Source organism: Aptenodytes patagonicus, chromosome 3 (assembly GCF_965638725.1).
Source record: "Aptenodytes patagonicus chromosome 3, bAptPat1.pri.cur, whole genome shotgun sequence".
In the NCBI taxonomy this organism is placed as follows: Eukaryota; Metazoa; Chordata; class Aves; order Sphenisciformes; family Spheniscidae; genus Aptenodytes; species Aptenodytes patagonicus.
Window position 1 is genome coordinate 43,197,663 of NC_134951.1, and position 17,568 is coordinate 43,215,230.

The 17,568-nt window shown below is 39.5% G+C and overlaps 1 protein-coding gene across 3 annotated transcripts in view; it reads right to left on the bottom strand.

The window, feature by feature from the left end:
* Positions 1 to 17,568, bottom strand: part of RNGTT (RNA guanylyltransferase and 5'-phosphatase) — a 191,278-nt gene that overhangs the window by 23,246 nt on the left and 150,464 nt on the right. For 2 of the 3 annotated variants that reach the window (XM_076333211.1, XM_076333210.1), the window contains one exon: positions 9,401 to 9,467. The exons of the other annotated variant lie outside the window; for it this stretch is intronic. In XM_076333211.1, coding sequence (XP_076189326.1) covers positions 9,401 to 9,467 — 67 coding nt within the window. The remainder of the gene's footprint in view (positions 1 to 9,400; positions 9,468 to 17,568) is intronic. 3 annotated transcript variants of the gene reach the window in all.

The following is a 17,568-nucleotide window of genomic DNA, read 5'->3' on the forward strand; positions in this document are numbered from 1 at the left end:
ATAAAATATATTACTATTCATTTATACTATTGGTGTCTAACATTCCCAGGCAGGACTTGAGGGCTCTAATATTCCAGGGACTATACAAACACGCAGGCAGTCAGGACCCCTTGCCCTTAAGAGTTAGCAATTGCTTTTGAGAAAAGCTGCAACAAAGAATGTCAAGATGTAGACAAATGAAAGGAAGTCAAGGGATAAAGAATTAAGCCACATGCTTTTCTTCTTTCCTAATTAATTCTCAAAGTAATGGTTCAAAAGTATCCTATTTTCAAAATGAGCTAAATTTGCTACCTTTAACAAACATGTAACTTAAGAATGAGCAGTGGGTGATTTCTTGCTAGCACCTTACAGCATTTTCTAACTGCAGTTTGTTCAGTAAATTCTCTCTAGCACCTCCCTCATCTTCTTTAACAAGATATAAACTGTGTGGGTAGGGCAGTTTTTTACCTCTCAGAGTTTCTGTTACTGCTGTCACAAATTCAGAATTTTGTTTTTTAATATGTTCAGATTATTGTTTAGGACACAAAGTCAAAGAAAGGCACCTTGAACTTGGGACAGAAGATTGCAAGCTGTGAAGCCACTCCAGGTTCCGTCAGTTTCACTTCAAGTCCTAGGCTGCCCTCCTGAAAACCCTCTCGCTGCTGAGAATTAACTTTATTTTTAATGTAAAACCTTCCTGCGTTCCTGAGGAAGGCAAACACATCCCATAACCCTACACCAGGTAACTTTTCATATATCCCAGACCATGTGAGCACCCTGAAAAACGAAGTGGTTGAATTTGACTCAGTCCTTTATGTGAAATCAGTACAGAAGAAAGGAAAGAGTGGAAAAGGAGGACAGGTTCAGGCACCAGAAGCCATCATCTCAGCATTGTATGACTTCCCATGAGAAGACTGTACATTGTCAGCTTGTAACAATAAACATTAGGAACAAAGCTTAAATTCCCACTCCATTGAGAAATTTATTTTGAAAGATTACCTAGCAATCAGCCCCACTTTCTAAGTGTGGGTGCTAAAACTGTTTCAATGTGTTGACTTCTGCATGACACACAAATATAGGTGATTTCCACAAAACACAAACAGAATAAAAAAAAGAAGAATTTTTTTACGCTGAGGGTGGTGAAACACTGGCACAGGTTGCCCAGAGAGGCGGTGGATGCCCCATCCCTGGAAACATTCAAGGTCAGGTTGGGCGGGGCTCTGAGCAACCTGATCTAGTTGAAGATGTCCCTGCCCACGGCAGGGGGGTTGGACTAGATGACCTTTAGAGGTCCCTTCCGACCCAAACTATTCTATGATTCTATGATTACCTTATGCAGCTTCTTAACAGCCCAATACTAGCAATTCCAACGATGCCCAGTGCAGCTTCCACGTCTAGCAAGAGGATGTGAAAATCCTGCTTGTAACATCCCACAAAACTCTATAAAACATTCGAGCCACCCACCAGTTCTGTTTGGAGACTGTTAACAATGATAAATACACATTATTAATGTTGATGACTTTATCCTAAAGATATAGTTTGAACTTCAGAAGAGGTAGAATATTATACAACTTTATCCTCAGTTTGTGTGTTTTAATTCAGAGTGACTGTGTTTAATGAAATGTAGGGACTCGGATAACCTGAGTTTATCTTCTTTCACAGTCATCAAATCATGTAATTATCACATTCCTTCTCAACACTGTAAAGGTGTTTGTTCCTAGTGGAAGCTGGATCCAGATCTGTAGCTCTCAAAAGTATTCTTCAGCTTTCAGAATAAAATTATTTCTGTCCAGCATAATCCATTTGTTCTCCTATCATTACTTTCCTAGTTTGAAATAATCCTCTCCCCTTCTTTTTCCCCTCACTGCCTGTGTTAATTCTGCTAATATGAAGATGAAATAATCCTTCCCTGACACTATCTTGCTAAGCTAACCAAGCAAGTTATACTATTTTTCTTTAATTTGACAGGCCTCTGTTCAATCCAGTGGTGTCTCTTTCAGTTTGAAATCATTTGTCTTTGTTGTGGTTCAGCCGTTTGCTCACTTCCCCCCCAAAGTGGGATGTGGGAGAGAATCAGAGAGAAAAAAAGTAAAATTTGTGGGTTGAGATAAAGACAGTTTAATAGAACAGAAAAGGAAGGGAAAATAATAATAATTATGGTAAAAGAATACACAAAATAAGTGATGAACTATGCAATTGCTCACCACCCGCCGACCGATGCCCAGCCAGTTCCCGAGCAGAGGTTGCCGCCCCCCCCCGGCTAACTCCCCCCAGTTTATGTACGGAGCATGACGTCACATGGTATGGAATGTCCCTCTGGCCAGTTTGGGTCAGCTGTCCTGGCTGTGCCCCCTCCCAGCTTCTCGTGCACCTCCAGCCTTCTCAGTCGGTAGAGCATGGGAAGCTGACAAGGCCTTGACTAGTGTAAGCATTACCTAGCAACAACTAAAACATCGGTGTGTTATCAACTTTGTTCTCATCCTAAATCCAAAACACAGCACTGTACCAGCTACTAGGAAGAAAATTAACTCTATCCCAGCCAAAACCAGGACAGTCTTCAACATGAACAACCAGAATAAAATACCTACAGATAAATCTGTATGTCCTTTTTCTCAGGAACGTCTCACTTCAGAGATTCTAGGGCTGTATTTGTTGTCTTCTTCAAGCTGAAGGCATGATATCCTTACGTTTTATTCTATGGCATTTTGCATCACATAAAATACACTAACAGCACAAAATAATAAGAAGGGGAGATAGGCAACAGAAACAAAACTCAGATTATGACTTCACCGTGATAAATGAGAAATCCTTTCCTGCTGTGGTAGTGAACGCAAAAACCTCTGTCAATTGTATGAAAGTCCAGTAAGCAAAGCATCAAATAATTAGGGCACCAACATACTCTTACTGTGTCAACAGGCACAGCGGGAGAACTTCTACACGTATTTTGCTAAAAGACTGTACAGACCACGCTGTTGTCGTGGAGCTCTGTCAGGACAGCAACCGAGTGTATGAGGAAAGTTGGACTAATTCTCCTCCTAAATTTGGAGTAGTCTGAAGAGCTGGTACTCTAACAAGGTGCTCCATATCTCTCCTCTGTGATTAGACAGTGGCAGTCCACCCAGCTTTGGGACCATTAATTGGTAGTAGAAGTCACTGTCACTCAGGGAAGGAAAACATGCCAGCTTCACTCAAGAAATCAGCAGCTTATCCTAGCTTAAGAAACAAGCTCTTGAAAGCAGCAAGTTCACCAATTCATGCCTTTGCTCTCTTCTTTCAGGAAAAGATTGTTTTGTAAATTGTGGCCGATCACTTCAGTAATCATCTACAGATGTTTGATAACGCCGAAGGAGTCATGCCTGAGGCTAGACTTCAGAGCCTGGTTCTCAGACATCAGTTCAGCCTCTATGTCTGGACAAAGGTAAAGCAGCTGTGTTGAAGATGTTTCAGCTCTTGGTAGCATCACAGTAAATTCTCTGAGGCGCTGATAAGTTGCCTGCGGATCTTAAAGTAAAGGTGGATGGATTTGTATCTGGAGGGTCTACTGGTTTTGATGTGATGTGATCAGAGAAATTATTCTGGGGCAATTATGCATTGCAAGGCCTCTCGAGAGGCAGAGCTCCACTATGCTTTATCTTGTTTTAAGTTAAAACTGTATTTGCCGAGGGAAAATGAGGCAGTTGGGCAAATAATAGCTTAGAATCAAACTGCAGTCCTGGAGCGTAGGCGGTGGGTTTAGCTGTCTCAGCAATCAGCAATACTGTTCTCAAGTTTAATAAAATCACAGATAATGGCTACTGAGCTGCAGGTCAGAGCAGAAAGCTTGATTCCTTGCTAGTCCTTGACAGCAAGACTGCTGTAACCACAGCAGCAAATTCCCCAGAAGCAAACTTAAAACTTTCACAGTCTTTCCACCGGGCTTCTACCATAGAAACAAAATACTAAGAACACATCACTATTTCCAAAATACTCTTTTCACCCTAACTGTCCTCATATTCTATTAAATCGAACAATTCTATTTTGAACAAAGTAGTATTTATTATGAAACTTTTTAATAACTACTCTTAAAATACTAAAAATAAAATAGCAGTAATTAATCTTTATTTAAATGGTAATTTAATGTGTTAAGAGCCCAAAATGAAACTAGTCATTAGCTCAATAGTAAAGACTGCCAGAAGCTTCATTACTGATTAATAATGGAGAACACAGTGTACTGAACAGTTTCCCCTAATCCCAGAAGCAACTAGGAACTGAACTGCAAAAACTTTCAATCCTAATAAATCGATTAAGCAATACCATTTTCTTTATAGTTATAATTACTGGATATAGTGTAGCTAAGTTTTCATTCTGATCTACATTGATCAAATCTCTATTTTAAAAACAACGTGTCATATATGTTATGAAGACTTCTTGTTCTGTAAACAGGTTAAAAACCCCGTAACATACCCTTCCATCAGGTGACTATTATGTATGCTGGGACAATGGATTTAGTTACTTCTAACAAACACAAAATTTCCATGATAAATTTTTTCCTTTAATAGCTTCATTGCTAGTAAAAGAATACTAACAGTATTTAATCTAAATAGATTTAAGAAAGTTTGCCAGTTAATTCCAGCTGATGTCAATACTTTATTTTGCTGATCAAGATTGTCACTTATAGAAACGTTTTTCGTTTCATCCAGTTTCCAAGAGATATTTAATAAATACAACCACTTAAGATCCAAAGAAAGCTGCAAATCACTGAATTGCTCTGAAGTTCTTTGAATGAATGCAGAAGTATATGACAGTAACTATTACTAACATAGCTACTTAAATGGGAAAAGATACAAAAAGTAAACATTTATGGTGAAACTGTTCTACAACACCTTTGAACAGACACAAGAATTAAACAATAATTTAGAATAATTTCATTTAGAAACAAAATAAAATTATTAAGAGGAACTACCCTCTATGAAATCGATTCCTTCAGTATAACCTTAAAGAACAGTCCCCTGGAAATAAAATGAGAATTCATTGCCACAGCTAATTTGACTTTCAGATCATTAATTAATTTAGTACTCTCAGCAGCTAACTGAAATAGCCATCATTTTTGTAAGCCACTGAACTTACTGAATCTCAATGAATATCATGCTAGAACAAGAGCAATCACAAACACTATGCAATAACTTAAAAGTTCTGTATCACGAACACTGTTCAAAGTAGCAACATACAAAATCTTGTGATATCTATGAACTGGCACATTATTGGAAAAGAAAAATTCCAGGCAGATCCCTCTAGCCAGGAAAACACTCTTTTTTCCATTTCTTCTAATCTCTCTGCTACCAGATAAAGGATTCAAAAGCTTGAGGAGTGAATGCTTCACATTTCTTTTTTATAATGAACTACAGAGATCAAACATCGATCAAGCACTACCACTGATACCACTGAAAGCAAGTCAGGAGGAAGAAGATCAGGTAATTTCGGTTAATCTTACCATTCATCTATGTCTCAGAAACATTATAAACAGTAATATACATAAATATTAATGGATTATTGATATGAGAAAGACAGACATAGAAAAATCATCTGTCCTGGTTTCGGCTGTGACAGAGTTAATTTCCTTCCTAGTAGCTGGTACAGTGCTGTGGTTTGGATTTAGGATGAGTACAATGTTGATAACACACCAATGTTTTAGTTGTTGCTAGGTAATGCTTACACTAGCCAAGGGCTTTTCAGCTTCCCATGCTCTGCTGACTGGGAGGGCTGGAGGTGCACAAGAAGCTGGGAGGGGGCACAGCCAGGACAGCTGACCCAAACTGGCCAAAGGGACATTCCATACCATGTGATGTCATGCTCAGCATATGAAGCTGGGGGAAGAAGGAGGAAGGGGGCGACGTTCGGAGTGATGGCGTTTGTCTTCCCAAGTCACCGTTACGCATGATGGAGCTTTCCTGGGAAGTAGTGAATGAACTCCTTGTTTTGTTTTGCTTTGCTTGCGTGCGCAGCTTTCGCTTTACTTATTGAACTGTTTTTATCTCAACCCACAACTTTTCTCACTTTTACTCTTCCGATTCTCTCCCCCATCCCACCGCGGGGGAGTGAGTGAGTGGCTGTGTGGTGCTTAGTTGCCGGCTGGGGTTAAACTACGACATCATCCTAGAAGAGATGTTAGTATTTCAAACTCTTTTCCCAGACTTGCCATCTACAGTCCTCATCATCAAAGACACTGGTGCAATTATCTCCTGCACAGTTCTGGAAAATCGAACTTGCTTGCTTTTGGGAAGGGATACTTTGATAAGGAGTTTCCCTCTTTGCAGTTTTGTAAATGCACGTAAATTGAAACATGAATTTATGAATACTAGCATGGCAGTTTATATGTTTACTATGAATATTTCAAAGGCCTGGTAACATTCCTATTTGTCCAACTGAAAGTGCACTAAAATGCATTGGAATTACTGCTGTATAATAATGGTTCACTTTGAGTAATAAATCTACACCAACAGAGGAGTGTAGTGATTTGGGGCATTCCTTAATGCATGTTTGGCAAGAAATGCCATATCTTAATAGAATACGTAATACTTGGGATGTTTGCAAATGAACATGAGTGGGTAATTTACATAACGAGATAGACCAATCCATCACACAGCGAGCAAAAGCAAATCTGAACTAAAAGGTTACAAAGACTCTGCCTTATATATATTCCAGGACCAAGTGTGGTTCACAGGTCTTTTAACTGGTGGAATCATTAGCAACCGCGTATGAAAGACCTGAAGAACTGCTGGGGGAAGAACGAAACTTGTGTCAACAGTTACAAAAGACCATTGCATATCTTCAGTGTACATAAATTTCTTTTCACAGCACCACACCTCAATGTGAATTATTACTCCCCATTTTTAGTGCTGAAGATCTCTAAGAAGTTGTGACCCCATCGCTTTACACCAGTTCCTCCTGCTGTCCTGCAGCCAACATCCTTCTAAAACCTCCAAGCAATCAGATAGGAGCCTCAATTAAAAAAGCTTGTTTTTGTTAACTGTATGCCAATTCCCAGTCGCAGCTAGTAACACAAACCACAGAAGAGATAGCCCTGAGACAAATTAGCTTACCACTTCAGGATTACCTTTAGCATCAGAAACAAAGCAAAGCAACGGTGTGCAAATATATGCCCATATATATGCCTATAGCTCCAAAAATAAAAGTTATGTTTTACAGAGTACAGCTTGTGGAATTACCTTATTCAAACATGTCTATGTAATCTACACTAATTTAGTGGATAATAAGCTTTGTTTTTCCTAGGTAGTAACTGAAAGTTATTTTGAATATCCACATTACCTATTCTGTGGCAAACACAACATTTAGGATGAGACTACACCAGTGATGTATTACCAGAAAGTCTAATATTAACCTACTCAAGTTAAATGTATGTCAGATATTTATCAAGCATTGTACCATATATAAGGTAAGAACAGCAAACAGAACAGAAAACGTTACTGTTCCCATATCTTAAATATTGTGCCATTCCCTACCTTAAAAGAAGGCAAGAGTAGAAATACAGAAGGGTATAAAGAACAAAAATGGTGTTGATTCGAGATACTGAATGGTTGGATACAGGGAGCAATTAAATAGATTAAGTTTTTGTAGCTTGGAAGATGCAAGATTGGGGTAACGTGGAACAGAAGATAAAGTCAGGAATAGAGAATGACTGCTCACCATTTCTCCTGACATAAGGCCTAAGTTGAACCAAAATGAAGTATTAGGTAACAGGTTTAAAAGAAGTAAAACGATATCTTAACTCACAGTGATAGTATGGCTTTGTATGTTGAAAATTTAGTGGAAAATCCCTTAGGCACATTCAGGGAGGAAGGTCCAACTGAATCTGTTAAGCACCAGGATGCAGATACAATTTCCAGCAGAGAAAGCCCTGCATGCAAATTGCAGGAAACCGGCTGCACACTTTTTATTTATCCTGTTTTTGCACTCTTTCCCTAAGCATTTGCTAGTGATATGATACTCAGTCCTGCAGTTTGATCCTGCACAGCATCTGCTTTGCAGCTGTCCTGTGAGCAGAAGAGCCTCTCCCTGGCCGCAAGTGATGGGAGGAGTACCACTGCTGACTGCAAACGGCTGAAAACGAGTGCAGTATACGCTGCTTCTCTCTCCAGTCCACCCAGTGACCTTACAAACTCTTTCCAGCCATGGGGAAAACCTCCCCATCTTGCTGCCTATTATTAGAAATGGATGGGGCATGCGAGGGCAGGAGTGGGGTCTCGTTTGGAAGGGGAGAGCAATGTGAGAGAACTTTTATAAAGCACTTAAACAAGCACTATTCTGGAAGGGTTAGCACCAACAATGTACAAGATTGATTGTGATGAAACTTCTTGCAACACAAGGTGTCACGCAAGAAACATCTAAATTGTTTGATTATGAGCCAAACTGAATAATATACAGGTAGGAACTGGGGAGATGAGAACAAAGGAACAGGAAAGATGAAAAGCATGTATCTGTTCTTTTAAGGTCATTTTAAAACAGTACTAAGGTTTAAGTTAGAAAAAGCAAGTATTAGCTAGATACGGTTGGGAATACTGTTCTTTAGTAATGTAATTAGGGATGGCAAAGGAACACATCTGAGTTTTAGAAATTAAGTTTCATTTTGATGTAAAACAAAACCAAGGCTTTTAAAATTCTGAGACGCACAAGCGTGTGCTCACGATGGAGGGAACAACGCTGCCAAGAGTGCAGAATACATAGTAATTACAGGTATCATCTGGGACATGGGAACATTTCAGCATTCTAAAACAGATACCGCATTTCCACATCCCAGTGTAATGATTGACTTGCTAATGCTTCCCTCTCTTTGTCCTAAGAAAAATCCCAATGAAACTCATCAAAATCAGTCCATATATTCTTGTAAAACATTTTTGTTTGCAAGTGACATGACAATAACTAATTAGCAACTGGCAATTAGCAATGTGAAACTATTATAGTTCAACTGAAGGAAAAGAAACAGTAAGTCATAAAAGACAAATGATTTTCCAGCAATTGTATGAGTCTTTCATAATAAATTTAATAATACTGGGAAAACAATCTGTACTTTTTACTGCAGTGTCTTCCCTGTCAAGGATCACTTGAAGAATTACAGAGTTCCGAAAGTGGAACCTAAAGAAGGAGAGAAAAAAAAAAAAAACCAACCCCCAAACATTTTCCTTCTGATAATTAAACCAAAGTCAAAATTAATCAAAAGATTATAAAAGATGATAGGAAAAACTAAACTTCTTTGACAAGTTAAGTACCAGAATATGGTAAATATCACCAAAGTAGCACTATTTCCCATTATTTTTCCTGAAGCTGTATTGATAACTTGAAGTTCTCTAAATCAAGACTTAAATCATACATAAGTTAAATAATTTAAATAGCCACGTCCCCCACCCCCCTGGCTTATTAATCGTACCTTAATTTGTGCAAAAGGTCTGTCAAAGTTTCCAACATAAAGAAGACCAACATTCTGGGTGAGTAGCCTAAAAAAATGAAAAAAATCTTTTAAGATATCACTTTACATCCATAAGTTTTTTTGCATCTCCAATAGTTGTTACTGAACCCTAGCAGTGTAACAAGCTTCATTATGACAGCAAGAGCTACCTGTGCAAAGCTGATTACACAATTCTATTTGAACTACTACAAAAAAGGAAAGACGCACATTAAAGATGGATGCACACCGGTAGGTTGTGTTTACGGTGCAAGCAGCTCTTCAACAAAATCATTTCACAGGCTTCTTTGTGATGGATGTCACTCAATAACAGGGAAGAACGGCAGGTATGTGCCTTTTCTATTTATTAGAGACCATTAGAGACAAAGGGACAGCAAGAGAAAAGACTAGTAAACACAAATTCAGAGCAGCAGGCCTAAGAGTTAGAACAGATTAGGACAAATAAAGGTAGACACAGTAATACAAAAATGACATCACTACAAGTAGAGAAATAATAGAGAACCTTTGCAATATTGTCTAATGGCTTCCTAAATAAAAAGAGCCCCAGATGTAGTTTGTGCCTGCTGTTCTCTTCAACTCTTTATAAAGTTGTTGCGTACACCACCAAGATCCAGAGGGACAGTGGGATAAGTTGACTCAAATGACTGTTGGTACTTCTGGAAAAGAGTTAGTTTGATTTCTGCAGATACCGTGCAAGTCAATGTTATTACTACACAAACTCCAAATCCTGGAGAAGCATTAGGGTGCCACTGCTATCAACAAGCAGACAAGAACATCACTGGCCAGTGAAAAGGTTAGGAGAGCACTGTGCTGTTCAAACTGGACAACCACGATGTTCCTCTTTGCTACGCAAAGGCACAGTGGTCATCCCCTCCACTTCAGAGGCTCCAAAAGCATTGCACTTAAGTACAGACACCCCACAAGGAGAACTCTTCGACGACAGACCATTGAAAGAGTTTCTGTTTTGACTAAAAAGGACAATCAAAATCCATTATACTCTTCAGTAGCTCCAAGCTTTCATAAAGTGTTTGCTATTTTGTATTTCCCTTCAATTTTATATCCCATTCCCGTTAGCAATAAGGCCTCACATATGCATTGAATTTCCCCCTTAACTAGAAATAACCAGAAAATAAGAAAGAATGTAGGCATCATTCTGCTCAAGTCTGACACTGAGATGTCTCTTTCTTTATATACTTTATATACTTTTAATTCAGTGAGTTACATTTTTTTTCTAGATATAAACTGGTTGTCATTTTCTAACTAATATCTCACCATCTCTAGGCCTATTTTTATAAACAAAAGAAAACAGAAGCTTAGACAGTAGTAAATCATTGTTTTGACCTTCAGTTCACACAATGTACACACCTTAGTGTGATTTTGATTCTTTCCAGTTCTGACAACAATATGATATATATGACCTTAAACTGGTTCACCAACAGTGGGAATTGGTGGAACTTGGCAAAATGGCAAAGTCGAAACATTCACATATATAAAACAAAAGTAAGAAGTGGTGTTGAACTGTGTATCATCTTCAAAAATCCTTTTGTAATTAGATACTGCATACAAAAATTTCCTGGGCATTGACAGAAATACCCAAAGGAAGGAAAGACCAGTAAGGATCAGAGCAGATCAGTCACAGTACGGACAGGCAAGTGGCTTCCTCCCTTTGCCCATCAGTGTGCCTGACTGTCGGGAAGACCGGTACTGTTTTGCAATGGTTCTGCAGTACTGACATATGGAAGCCAGGATGAGCATGTCAAACTCATTTTCAGTCACAATAAATCAAATTCATTCAGAATGCAGGTCTTCAGAGCTGAAAAAGCCAGCATATTGATCAAATCTTCTTATAGGACTGTAAAGCAAACTCAGAAAATATTTAAGGGTTTTCTAAATGAAAAGAAACATATGGGAATTAATTAGAGGAAAAGGTTAAAAGAGAATCTGTAAAAAGGATTCAAGGTACGTCACGATACTTGAGAGAGGGGCACCTTAAAGCAAAAAAAGTATTCTTAAAAAGAACTGTACACAATTTTTGTAAGGCAGAAAAGAAAAAAAAAACCAAAACACTAGCTGTATTTCTAGTAAGGGACCTAAAAAAAGAGAAGACATACAGTGTGATTATTCCCACGTGGTTATTCTTCTTCACATTGTTTTCGTTACTGGATAGAAATGTAGAACCATTAAAAATCTGAGTCTTTAGGATGGCTTTAGCTGGAAGTAATGAACATCTAGGGAACCTGAAGATGAATCTTTCCAGAAGACCACACAGCAATTTACACTGTTTAACTTGATATCACTGATGTGCACCCAAAACCTGCAAACGTACTGCAAGAATTGCCTTCCTTAATAAGACTGATACTGACACAAAAGTACAAGCTTATTACTATATATTCACCTATGACTGCCTTGGCTGAAAAGTATTTTACTTATCATTTTTTATTTGTATTCACAAGTCACTTCAAAAAGGCAATGTTAATTCAATGCAATGTTAGGAAAATTTTTAGGGAATGGCAAGTTATTTGTAACTCTCCCTTGCTAAATAAAAGGTCACATTCTTTGTTTCTTTAGCTTTCAAGATTCAAGTTCTGAAGTTCAAAATTATATCACCAACACACAAAGCCAGTCAGTTTTCCATATAAGCACTCAATGAGGTTGAAATGAGCATCCCAATACGATCGTAATTTAATGCCCTGAAATACTTGTTTTTTCTCCCCCTAAGTGGTCTAAGCAATTAAAAAAAATCCAAATCTCATAACTAGTATAAACTCTTTTACTTCAGAGTCTTTCTTGAGCTCTCTTTGAGAGCAGCCCTGCAGAGAAGGACTTGGGCGTATTGGTGGATGAAAAACTGAACATGACCCGGCAATGCGTGCTAGCAGCCCAGAAAGCCAACCGTATCCTGGGCTGCATCGAAAGAAGCGTGGCCAGCAGGTCAAGGGAGGTGATTCTGCCCCTCTACTCTGCTCTGGTGAGACCCCACCTGGAGTACTGCGTCCAGTTCTGGGGCCCCCAGCATAAGAAAGACACGGACCTGCTTGAGCAGGTCCAGAGGAGGGCCATGAAGATGACTGGAGGGCTGGAGCTCCTCCCGTATGAGGACAGGCTGAGAGAGTTGGGGTTGTTTAGCCTGGAGAAGAGAAGGCTCCGGGGAGACCTTATAGCGGCCTTCCAGTACTTAAAGGGGGCCTACAGGAAAGATGGGGAGGGACTCTTTAACAGGGAGTGTAGTGATAGGACAAGGGGTAACAGTTTTAAACTGAAAGAGGATAGATTTAATTAGATATTAAGAAGAAATTCTTTACTGTGAGGGTAGTGAGACACTGGACAGGTTGCCCAGAGAAGTTGTGGATGCCCCATCCCTGGAAGTGTTCGAGGCCAGGTTGGATGGGGCTTTGAGCAACCTGGTCTAGTGGAAGGTGTCCCTGCCCATGGCAGGGGGGTTGGAACTAGATGATCTTTAAGGTCCCTCCCAACCCAAACCATTCTATGATTCTATGATATCAGCATTAATCTCCGTATTTCAGAGACTGAGCTCATGCAGAAGAGTCTGGAGACATAACCAGACTGGGCAAGAGTCACTGCTGAGGCTCCGGATAGGCCAAGCTACTGCAAGAATGTTACTGCTCCCTCAGTAGTCACCAGTGGTAGTATCAAAAAAATGATGTGCCATCGAGGAGAGAGGTGAGATACAGGAGTACATGCCAATCTCCATCTCACTCATAGGAACTAAGCATGACTGATCTCTAAATTACTATTAAGAGGCACTCCTCACCTATCAGAAAGTTCAAATTATATGTAGTCATTATTATAGTTCTTCTTTACCACACCACCAGGCTGCATTTTTTAAGTACCTAAAATTAACTTTATACCATAAACTTCAACATGGCTAAATTGATACAGATATTCTCTCCTAATGCTCTCAACTAATTACCCCTTGCCTTTGAAGACTTTCCAATGGTAGGCAGGTTTGGTTGTAAGCACTTATGTGTTTCCTTATTCCAACGCCCTCTTACAAAATGTCAGTCTTCTGTTTCTTACCTAATTTCACATTTGCACAGTTCTATTCTCAAAACACTGTCAGCGGTACTCAACACCTAACCATGCTAACAGCTGGACAGCACTTGTAATTGGCCAAAATCAACACCAGCCTATGAAACAGTGGTGACAGTTTCACAGCGCAATTATCATCTTTGAATTTCACATTCAAATAATTACCTTAAAATTATGAGAAACAATTGTCAAAAATGCAAATGCCTACTGGCACTTCAGTACATATATTTACTTTTACTGGAAAATATGTAGCAATATACAAAGTTGCCTCAACTGATTACAACTGATTAGCTTACAGATTGACATGTATTTTATTTGTAGTCTCTTCCATTCAATACATTATCACCACAATTCCCATTTTTTTTCTGTAAGCAGAAGGAAAAAAACCACTCCAAGAAGCTGTGGTTCTTTAAGATGTGCTGTCCATAACATAACATTACACTCGCCCTACTCCTGTCCATATATCCAAGTGGATATATGCCTATTTGGGCTGTATCGTTACGTTCCATGCAAACAGCATAAAAACCCCAAAAAGTATCAGGACGAACTACTTCTGAGTTTCGCCAGTACAATGTCAAGGTCTTAAAGGCCTTTCCAGTACTGAGAAAATGCTGCCATATAGTTACCACCAAATGCCCTATTTTCTGCCTTCAGAATCCTAGATTTGGCCTTTTCTGGGATGCAAAACATACCTGTGTTTTCAAAATCCAAGCTGCAGGAGCCAGGCACCACATGCCTCTGGGGGAAGCTGACTGTGGGAGCGGGCATGGTCAGGCACAGCAATCCAAGAAAAAGTAGCAGGAAGAGCGATGTGAGGGGGGTAAATGCAAATAAATATAGGGCAGGATTAAGGGCTTGGGTGAAAGGAAACTTGGAATAAGGCAGAGTGAGACAGCAGGGAATGTGGAACACAGGAGGGATGAGAGGTATAAAGGAGCGACAAAGCAGCCCTCAGGGTTGGAAAGCATTGGAGCGGAGCTCTGGGCTGGAGAAGACTGGTGGATTAGGGCTATGGGAGCCGCAAGGACTGATTTACCACAGAGCTGACCTTCCCCAAGCACAGCTGACCTTGCTTTGGGGGCTGGGACAGTCCCAGTACCGTTGCCTCCTTCCTACCGCCTTTGGCCATGGGAAGTAGAGCGACCCTTGGCTATGGACTTTATGAGGGCAGCACATTTCAAAGAAGCCTGATCACTTCTTCTTCTCCACACACGGTCTGTTCCTGCTAACTCACTAAGAGCTGTTTCTTAAGATGAAGGTGGTATTTCAAGATATTCTCGACAAAGATTCAGGCACAGCTCACCGACACACCAATGCTCCAGCTGTTAAGTAGTACTTTGTGAAGGCAGAAAGTAGGCGTCAAATAGTTCCTCCGTGTCTTGTTGGGAGGTATGCCTTGAGAACACCACTTCAGCTTGATCTGAACCCCAAACGCTGACCCCTTCAGACTCCAAGGGCTGCCTTGAAAATCTGCTCGGGCTATCAAACAGGGTCATGCAAACTGTGGAGCTGAAAACATAACTTCTGACCAGTCATACACAAACCAGCTGGAAGTTTCCCTCTGGGCTACCTGGATCCTAGTGCTGCTGTGGAGACTATGGAAGGAGGTTTCCAGAAAGGAGCATGCAGAGAAATAATGGAGCAGGGTGGAGCCAGGAGCCGCTACCTCTCACAGGAGCAAGTTACTGCAGATTAGCTGAACGCGGTAACTTGCTCCTGTGCGAGGCAGCAGCTCCTGCGCTTGCTCTGTTGCAAGACCGGTGGCATATTGTGCAGGAACACAGACTGAGACTTGCAGCTCTAGCCAACAACACAGAGGTCAGACAGGCTTGGAAAGCAGGGAGTATGGAGTGAAAAATGCAATGTGTGCAGTAGAAGGGCTGAAAAGAGGTAAGGTAATTGGCATTGGAAAGGTGGAATGTGCCGAAGGAAAACAAGGACCAATGAACAGACATATGGGCTTGAGTTGTCTGGTTTTTCAGGATGAACGCTGCCATGAAACAGGCAGTGGTAGGCATGCAGAGCCGCCTATAGCAATGCTTCAGTTATTCACTACCCCATGAAACAGAACATGTAACTTCTTCCCTAAATTTCCACAAGAACACTCACCAAAATCCCAGAACTGATGACAATTTATCAGATAGTATCTTGCAGTATTTGTATTAGGCAATCCTAAAATTTAACTTGACATACATCACGGTTGAAGAATAATCACTCCACAAAAATCAAGTCATTATATTCTGTATTTCTGTTTTTATTCTTGCCTGTTGCCTATTTCTTTCACTAGCTCTTGCAACCACCAAAAAGCCTGACTCTAGATGAGTTTGTGTTTGTTTATAAGAGCTCGGTAAGTGCTACAGCCTGCCACCAAAGCTTTTCTAGATGTAATAAAACTTCATATTATACCGCATAATCAGAAAAGTATTTGAGTGCCTGAAAGACTGCAGAAATTTCCAAAACTCAGCTTGATGGCTGTGTGTACCTGTACTTCTAATGACAGTGTAGATGGAATTGACTGCTTTCAGCAAAGGATGGGGGGCAGCTCCTGCTGTGGTCTGTTCTCCTACCTGAAAGAACTCTCTCCAGATCAGACAGGGTTTTTTCTGGTTGATCTGAACGGTGGACTGACACCTGAAACACCCTTGGTGTCTGCCTGGAAGGGATTTTACCCTAGCAGGTATGATTAAACAGGAACACCAATTCCACTGATGAGACAACGGGATTAAGATGCATGGACTACTTCCACTTTACAGACAGAAGCAGCAACAAGTAGCTACAATGGGGCTGGGATCTGATCTAACAACTTCATCCTTCATATGCTGCGGAAAGATATTTGCAGTCTTCACAGAGGTTGCTGGTGAAAAGATTTCAATCCTGAGAAGACGTGTATCAAGAGCGGAATAGATGTGAAGCAAAACGGAAAGAAAAAATAATCCTGACACTCAGTGGGGCTACTGGCCCTTGTGCACATCCGTATCTTTATTGCTAAGAGCATCTCAGCATACACATTAGTGGCTGATTAAGGCCAAAAATGGAATAGAACCTGTTCAAAGTATAAATTGGACAGTCAGATAAAATTTTAGGAAAATCTCTGTGAACTCACATTCTAAACTCCCATATTTAAAGTAACTATATAATAGGGATTAATATTAGTTGTGGTCTGAATGTTTTTACGTTTCATTTTAAAATGTACCTTTTGTGTGATAATCATATACAAAGAATTCCACTGTTAGACTCTATATGTGCTTTTAACTGTCTCTCAAAATCGCTCCGGATGCATTTGCACATTTTAGGCAGAAATGACTGTTGTAAGTTACAAACAGAGATGAACAACAGCCCTGAGAACAGAAGCAACACCTTTGTAAGTTCAATAACTGTATTTTCAAACACTATTTGAATGTTTTTCTGATATAGCTTTGAAGATAAAGTTAACTTTTATACATAATTCTATAAATTTTGTATGCCATTATATAAAGAAATTATCCCAGTATGTCATTATTGCACATGATGACATAAGCAAAATAAAGCATCATGACACAGTAGAAAAGACACCATATTCACATGATGCAGCTGATATCCTCTTAAGAATATATCAAATATTCTGTATTTATCCTGTGTTCACTTCAACTGTGAGGGAAAACTGTGCACTGTGCTGCAATATCTTAAGCATGGAAAGAGAAGCAGTTTCTTAAGTAGTCTCTTGAACCATAACTTGGATTCCACTACAGTGACATTAAAATTATATTTTGCTTCTTGCTTATGATAATTGTTCCCCATTGCTTTTCAACTCTAATTATGTACTTTCTAGGAATATGAAATTGAAAGAAAAAGCAAGAAGAAAACCAGAAAAGCATAAATAGAGAATTATAAAAATTGATGTTAGGGTCAAAAGAATTAACTTCTTACATTCAGTTTTTTAAAAAATCATTAATTATTTCATTGATTTATTTTGCAGACTAATGTAAGAGTAACATAGTGAAAATAATATACTAGGTATTATGAAATATATAAGTATATAAAAGGATCCAATACAAATTCTGGAAAAGGCTAATACCAGTGCACAGATAAGCTTGTGAATTTAA